Below are 8,914 nucleotides of genomic sequence, written 5' to 3' on the forward strand. Positions count from 1 at the left end.
TCCTAATATTTTGTACACATTTTTGATGATGTGTGTATTGTTGTTTTATTGCTAGGTATTGCTGCACTGTTGGAGCTAGAAACACAAGCATTTCTCTGCACCTGCGACAACATCTGCAAATCTGTGTAACCAACCAATACACATTGATTTGATTTAATATAAAAACACACAGGTACACACACACATAAAAACACACAGGTACACACACACATAAAAACACACAGGTACACACACACATAAAAGCACACAGGTACACACACACACATAAAAACACACAGGTACACACACACATAAAAACACACAGGTACACACACACATATAAACACACAGGTACACACACACATATAAAAACACAGGTACACACACACATAAAAACACACAGGTACACACACACATAAAAACACACAGGTACACACACATAAAAACACACAGGTACACACACACACATAAAAACACACAGGTACACACACACACACATATAAACACACAGGTACACACACACATAAAAACACACAGGTACACACACACACACACATAAACACACAGGTACACACACACATAAAAACACACAGGTAAAAACACACACACACATAAAAACACACAGTTACACACACACATAAAAACACACAGGTACACACACACACACAGGTACACACACATAAAAACACACAGGTACACACACATAAAAACACACAGGTACACACACACATAAAAACACACAGGTACACACACACACACATAAAAACACACAGGTACACACACACATAAAAACATGCATACACCTCTCATATCAAATGCAATCTCAACAAACCAACATGTACACACACGCATGCATGCATACGCACACACACACACTCACCGAGGATGGAGACCTTGCTCAGGAACTCTTCGTACATCTTCCTCTTCCTCAGTGTGCTACCCTGTAGAAGAGAAAACAGAGTTAGAACATGTAACAGGAGACAGAATACAGAAGCAGAAGGCAGAAACAGGTTGACAAGGAGAGAAGGACAGTTTCATAAGCAGCTCCAACAACAGTTCTAAAACATGGGCTTTAATGGTGGGCCACTGGGCCCATTAGTGGTAACAGTACCGTGCAGTAGGTGGGAGGTATAAAGCACTGTGGTGTACTGTAAAGCACTGTGTGTGTGTGTGTGTGTGTGTGTGTGTGTGTGTGTGTGTGTGTGTGTGTGTGTGTGTGTGTGTGTGTGTGTGTGCTTGGCAAATTATTGTGCCCAAACACTCAAAGAGGGGGTGAATGGAGTAATGTCAGCCATTAAGGAAATGATAAGTATGTGTGTTACATTATACTTCATTGTAGATGTGTAATATATCCTCGTACTTGAGGTGTGAACAACAGTATCAGACAATATCACACTGTGCAGTAGCTTTGACCACCTCACGCAGACACATAGTAGGGGACTTTCCTTCATTCTGACTTCACTGTGATCAACACGTGCTTTCTGACAAGTCTAGACCCAGAGAGAGGGAGAGAGTGAGAGGGAGAGAGAGTGAGAGAGAGAGAGAGAGAGAGGGAGAGAGAGAGAGAGAGAGAGAGGGGGAGAGGGAGAGAGGGAGACAGAGAGGGAGAGAGACAGGGGGAGAGGGAGAGAGGGAGACAGAGAGGGAGAGGGAGATGAGAGAGAGGGCGAGAGAGGGAGAGAGAGAGGGAGAGAGAGAGAGAGGGAGAGGGAGAGGGAGGGGAGAGAGAGTGAGAGAGATGGAGAGAGAGAGAGAGAGAGAGAGAGAGGGAGAGAGGGAGAGAGAGTGAGAGAGAGTATGTATGTGTGTTACATTATACCTCATTGTAGATGTGTAATATCTCCTCGAGAGAGAGGAGAGAGAGAGAGAGAGGGAGATAGACAGGAGAGAGAGGGAGACAGACAGGGAGAGAGAGAGAGGGAGAGGAGAGAGATGGAGATAGAGAGAGAGGAGAGAGAGAGGGAGGGAGGGAGAGGGAGAGGGAGACAGAGGGCGAGAGAGAGAGCAAGAGAGAGAGGGAGAGAGAGAGAGAGGAGAGAGAGAGAGAGAGAGAGAGAGAGAGAGAGAGAGAGAGAGAGAGAGAGAGGGGGGAGGGAGAGAGGGAGACAGAGAGAGAGAGGGGCGAGAGAGGGAGAGAGAGAGGGAGAGAGAGAGAGAGAGGGAGAGGGAGAGGGAGAGAGTGAGAGAGATGGGAGAGAGAGAGTGAGAGAGAGTATGTATGTGTGTTACATTATACCTCATTGTAGATGTGTAATATCTCCTCGAGAGAGAGATGGGAGAGAGAGAGAGAGGGAGATAGACAGGAGAGAGAGGGAGACAGACAGGGGGAGAGAGAGAGAGGGAGAGGGGAGAGAGATGGAGATAGAGAGAGAGAGAGAGAGAGAGAGGGAGGGAGAGGGAGAGGGAGACAGAGGGCGAGAGAGAGCGAGAGAGAGAGAGCAAGAGAGAGAGGGAGAGAGAGAGAGAGAGAGAGAGAGAGAGAGAGAGAGAGAGAGAGAGAGAGAGAGGGGAGAGAGGGGAGAGAGAGGAGACAGAGGGAGAGGGAGATGAGAGAGAGGGCGAGAGAGGGAGAGAGAGAGAGGAGAGAGAGAGAGAGAGAGGGAGAGGGAGAGGGAGAGAGAGTGAGAGAGATGGAGAGAGAGAGAGAGTATGTATGTGTGTTACATTATACCTCATTGTAGATGTGTAATATCTCCTCGAGAGAGAGGGAGAGAGAGAGAGAGAGAGGGAGACAGACAGGGAGAGAGAGAGGGAGAGGGAGAGAGAGATGGAGATAGAGAGAGAGAGAGAGAGAGAGAGGGAGGGAGAGGGAGAGAGGGAGACAGAGGGGCGAGAGAGAGCGAGAGAGAGAGAGCGAGAGAGAGAGTGGGAGAGGAGAGAGAGAGAGGGGAGACAGAAAGAGAGAAGAGGGAGAGAGAGAGAGAGAAAGAGAGAAAGGGAAGGAGAGAGAAAGAGAAAGAGAGAGGGAGAAAGGGAAGGAGAGAGAGAGAGAGAAAAGAGTCGAAAAAGATTGACAAAGAGAGCGAGAGACGGCGTCACCCCAGTCTGCTCCCAGGCAGCAGCAGCATTACGTTTGCATATGGAAATTATACAGTGATTCAAGACCAAGGGTGTCTTTAGTCTGGAAGTGTCTGATGAGGCCTGCTGCTGCTGCTGCCTCTAATTTAATATAATTTCATATTTTCTCTTAAAAGGGGAGAAATGTTCCCAAGCGAGTGATGCATTGATCTCCCAAGAGTAAACAGCTTGATTAAAGGAATTCTCTGGCTCTCGCCATCCACTCCCTCCTGGGTGTGTGTGTGTGAGAGAGAAAGCGAGAGTGTGTGTGTGTATATTTGTGTGTGTGTGAGAGAGAGAGAGAGAAAGTGTATGCGTGTGTGTGTGAGTACATGTGCGTAGTGAGTAAGTACGCGTGTGTGCATGTGTTTTTGTGTGTAAAATAAAGTCTGTTTTTGGTTTGACATTTTACATTACATTTTTCTGCCACCCAGACAGCCAGACAGCTTGCTTCATGACTAACATGTTGAAAGTTTTGACTGAAAATCTATTGGGAAAATGAAACCAACGTCTCAGTACTGAGAAATAGATGGTGAAAGACAGAGCGTTCTCCACTCACCGGCAGACCACACTGATGCACCAGACCATAGAATTAGGAATTAGAACACCAGACCCTGTTGTAACGTTCTACCCATGTTCTCCCAACGTTCTACCAGGGCCCAGGAGAGCAGCAGACACCCCTGGAGGGCTTAAGAGCTTAGCTTGCTTACATTTCCCTGCATGTTGGCTGACTCATGGGGTTGGGAGGGTGAGAGCTGGTCTGGAACAGGTTAATGTCATCAACTCTGGTCCCAACATGGACACATGGATGGAGTCAAGGGAATGTCTTTCTGAACGAGACAAGGGAATGTCTTTCTGAATGAGACAAGGGAATGTCTTTCTGAACAAGACAAGGAATGTCTTTCTGAATGAGTCAAGAGAATGTCTTTCTGAATGAGACAAGGGAATGTCTTTCTGAATGAGACAAGGGAATGTCTTTTCTGGATGAGACAAGGGAATGTCTTTCTGAATGAGACAAGGGAATGTCTTTCTGAATGGAGTCAAGGGAATGTCTTTCTGAATGAGACAAGGGAATGTCTTTCTGAATGAGACAAGGGAATGTCCTTCTGGATGGAGACAGGGAATGTCATTTCTGAATGAGACAAGGGAATGTCTTTCTGAATGAGACAGGGAATGTCTTTCTGAATGAGACAAGGGAATGTCTTTCTGAATGAGGGTGGAATGTCTTTCTGAATGAGACAAGGGAATCCATCTTTGCCTTGAATGTCCAACATGAAATGTCTTTCTGAATGAGACAAGGGAATGTCTTTCTGAATGAGACAAGGGAATGTCTTTCTGAATGAGACAAGGGAATGTCTTTCTGAATGAGACAAGGGAATGTCTTTCTGGATGGAGACAAGGGAATGTCTTTCTGGATGGAGACAACGGAATGTCTTTCTGAATGGAGATCATGAGGGAATGTCTTTCTGAATGGAGACATGGAATGTCTTTCTGATGGAGTCAACCACTGACATGAATGTCTTTCTGGATGGAGATTAAAGGGAATGTCTTTCTGGATGGAGACAAGGGAATGTCTTTCTGGATGGAGACAAGGGAATGTCTTTCTGGATGGAGACAAGGGAATGTCTTTCTGGATGGAGACAAGGAATGTCTTTCTGGATGGAGACAACCTTGTGGAATGTCTTTCTGAATAAACAAGGGAATGTCTTTCTGGATGGAATTATTTGTTTAGGGAATGTCTTTCTGGATGGAGACAAGGGAATGTCTTTCTGGATGGAGACAGGGAATGTCTTTCTGGATGAAACAGGAATGTCTTTCTGAATGGAGACAAGGGAATGTCTTTCTGGATGGAGACAAGGGAATGTCTTTCTGGATGGAACAGGAATGTCTTTCTGGATGGAGACAAGGGCATGTCTTTCTGTAGTGAATGTCAGTCAGTTCAGTCAGATGCTGTGAGGTGAGCTCCTCATTTCTGTTGACCATGCCTTAGCCATCCTTCACTCTGCATTGAGACCACAGCATTTCATTCGCCAGTGAATTCCTGCTCTTTATCCACCTCTGTCTTGGGTGGAAGTATCAACCAGCCTGAGGTGTGGCACATGTCCAGCCAACCCCTCCACTGTAATATCCATCCACCTACATTGCCTTCATCTTTGTCCAACATGAAACCCACAGGCTTCTCTCTGTCTCTGTTTCTCCTAGGGGACACACTCTTTCCACTCCATTTCGCCTGGGGGCAGTGCTATACGTCATGGTGGGAGTGGGTTTCAAAGTTTCTTGCAAGGCCTGTCCGATGCACTTCCACATTCAACTAGATAACCCTTTATTTCAACTAACTACAGTTAGTGGCTGGACCGGGTTTTCCCTAAAGTGTTGCTTGCTAGCCAACCAACTACACCAACGATGATACCAAGCCAATCTACTAAACTTACCTGAATGACATATAGGAAACGGATCATGACCAGATGTAATCTCATTTCACTGCGATTGGTTCCTCAGCATGCAATAATACCTGTATACTGTCAACCACTGACATGAATGATTTGGGTAGCTGGTTTTAATTAAACACAGTTCCTCTGATGGTTCTGGATGTCCTTGGTCTTATTTATTTGTTGGAGGGTCTATACATGAGGCCATCTGTCCCATATTATCCTGGATGTATAGTCTTATTACCTTGTGTGAATGATAACTCTCAACTTTAAACAATGTGAAATTCGAATGCAAAATGATTTGTTTAGCTTCTTTCTGGTCTGTGGCTGGATTCAATTATAAACATAACGTGTATTCAGTGATTCCATTTGTTGCCATTATGTTTGTGGCTCCCTGATGAAACAGGAACATCCATGACTGTCGTTAGGCTTATGCCAGGCATACACTAAACACGACTTTCTGAATCCTAACATCGCTGTTAAAGCCTCTCATTAAACAACCTTCTTTCCTGTATTTGTTTGTCTTGCCAACGTAAACCCGATGTGGCACAGTACAGGGTCACACACTACAACATTCTTCACTTGGTCGTGAGGATTCTCCATACCCACGCTGTCTCGCCAAAACAGTGATGTGATACAGTGATGATGTTACTAGATTAGCTAAACGAGCTGTGGCTCATGAACATTTCAGTCAGGCATTCATGCTTGCCATAACAGTTGAAATACTTAGCCAATAACTTGCATGTTGTATTGAATAATATTACTTGTGAACTTCTGAGCTGTAACAATTTCACTTTGGCTTTGATTTTGTGTAAACAAAGTAAAGGATAAATGCATAGCAGTAGTAGGGTGAGTCATCACTCCTGTAAACTCAGTACACACATTCTGGGTGATGAGAGACCACACCATTAGGAATACTATATGTGATAGAGCCTCTGCCGAGTCACAACAACCGGATGCTGGAACTCACGTTAAGGCTTCTTTTTGTTAATATTCTCGTCCAGACCAGAACCTAGGGGATACATTTATTTACTCCTACTACGTTAGGTGATGTGCAATACAACCTCATCATCTCCCTGGCTTCTTCTCTGGTTTCTTCGCTGAACACTGTTCTCAAAACCTGTCGTTGTACATCTCACACTAGAAGAGCATTGCAGATTTTGTGCCGCTAAAATCAAACAGGTTAAACCCGCTGAAAATATCAGGGCGTCTGGGACGCTCAAACCGGGATCAGTAGCCCTCAGATTACATCTCTGACCCGCTCACGTTAAACCCACTCACATTAAACCCGCTTACACCACCTCACGTTAAACACCACCTCACATTACACCCGCTCACGTTAAACCCACTCACGTTACACCACCTCACGTTAAACCACCTCACGTTAAACCACCACATTAAACCCCTCACGTTACACCACCTCACGTTACACCACCTCACGTTACACCCCTCACATTACACCCCATGTTAAACCCGCTCACATTAAACCCCTCACGTTACACCACCTCACGTTACACCACCTCACGTTACACCACCTCACGTTACACCACCTCACGTTACACCCCCTCACGTTACACCACCTCACGTTACACCACCTCACGTTACACCACCTCACGTTACACCACCTCACGTTACACCACCTCACGTTAAACCCCTCACGTTACACCACCTCACGTTAAACACCCACTCACGTTAAACCACCTCACGTTAAACCCACTCACGTTACACCCACTCACGTTACACCCACTCACGTTACACCCACTCACGTTACACCCACTCACGTTACACTCGCTCACGTTACACTCGCTCACGTTAAACCCACTCACGTTACACCACCTCACGTTAAACACCAAACCCCTCACGTTAAACCACCTCACGTTACACCACCTCACGTTAAACCCACCACCTCACGTTAAACCCGCTCACATTAAACCCACTCACATTAAACCCACCTCACGTTACGTTAAACCCCTCACGTTACACCACCTCACGTTACACCCCTCACGTTAAACCCACTCACATTAAACCCACTCACGTTACACCACCTCACATTAAACCTGCTCACGTTAAACCCACCTCACGTTAAACACCATTAAACCTCACGTTAAACCCACTCACGTTAACCCCTCACATTAAACCCACCCCCTCACGTTACACCACCTCACGTTACACCACCTCACGTTACACCACCTCACGTTAAACCCACTCACATTAAACCCACTCACGTTACACCCGCTCACGTTAAACCCACTCACATTAAACCCGCTCACATTAAACCCACTCACATTAAACCCACTCACATTAAACCCGCTCACATTAAACCCACTCACATTAAACCCACTCACATTAAACCCGCTCACATTAAACCCGCTCACATTAAACCCACTCACATTAAACCCGCTCACATTAAACCCGCTCACATTAAACCCACTCACATTAAACCCGCTCACATTAAACCTGAGTTGCAATTGTGACTTTGAGTGAGAAAAACATCATTGTTGCACGCAAAATATTAATTTGAGAGCACAGATTTGGGTTTTGTTCTGTTCACCACATCCCCACATGGATTTCTCCTCCCACACCAAAAACTCCTGCTCTACTAACAGCAATCTTGTACTATAATTTTATTACAGGTGAAAATTCTAGCCAATGAACTCTAGTGAACACAGCCACAAAGTCAAAATGATTATGGCTAAACCCAGCCTATTTCTACAATGTATCTGCTAACCTTATGCTTAACACAACCTTAAATGAAGACAAAAAGCTCATTTTTGATTCCATGCATTTTTATGATACATTTTTGACTTTGTGTTTGTGTTATCTAGTGGACACCGGATTTTGACTGTGAAAGGTGATGGTGGTGGTCGTGTAAGTAGGGATGATGTCCGACAATAAAAAGATTAGCTCTGTAGTTTTTCAGTAGAGAACCTAACCAACCAACTAATCAACTATGATTTCAATATTGTAATTGAAGTACGTAGCTACAGTGAATTCACTGTAATTATTTATTTATTTATTTTTCTCATCAATCTACACACAATACACCATAATGATAAAGTGAAAACAGTTTTTTATTCATTTTTGCAAATGTAAAAAAAAAACTGAAGTATCTTATTTACATAGAGTAGTTATTTGGTCTTCTGTTTAAAAGCAGGCTATTGATTAGGCAAGCTTGGTCACCGTCAGCTAGCAGCTGCTAGGAGGATGTTAACTAGCTAGCTAGCTAGTTAGTTGTTAACTATATATAAAAGTTACCAGTATCTTTGGTTTAACCAAGAGCATTGTAACTAGCTAGCTCGTTAGTAGGTAACGTTTAACCACATATAAAAGTTATCAGTATCTTTGGTTTAACCGGGAGCATTGTAGCTAGCTAGCCAAGTGAACAAGGGGTTAGTATGGAAGGAGGACTTGGAAGACCAGCATGACTGGGATGGAGTGGTGGAGAAGGC

At 44.7% G+C, this 8,914-nt stretch overlaps 1 protein-coding gene across 1 annotated transcript in view; it reads right to left on the minus strand.

The window, feature by feature from the left end:
- Positions 1–859: 859 nt before the first annotated feature.
- LOC135530629 (cAMP-dependent protein kinase type I-beta regulatory subunit-like) overlaps positions 860–8,914 on the minus strand; it is a gene marked incomplete at its 3' end in the record, with an annotated part of 137,118 nt that continues 129,063 nt past the window's right edge. The window contains exon 7 of the mRNA XM_064958915.1: positions 860–920. Coding sequence (XP_064814987.1) covers positions 860–920 — 61 coding nt within the window. The remainder of the gene's footprint in view (positions 921–8,914) is intronic.

This window comes from Oncorhynchus masou, unplaced genomic scaffold (assembly GCF_036934945.1).
Source record: "Oncorhynchus masou masou isolate Uvic2021 unplaced genomic scaffold, UVic_Omas_1.1 unplaced_scaffold_1399, whole genome shotgun sequence".
NCBI lineage: Eukaryota > Metazoa > Chordata > Actinopteri > Salmoniformes > Salmonidae > Oncorhynchus > Oncorhynchus masou.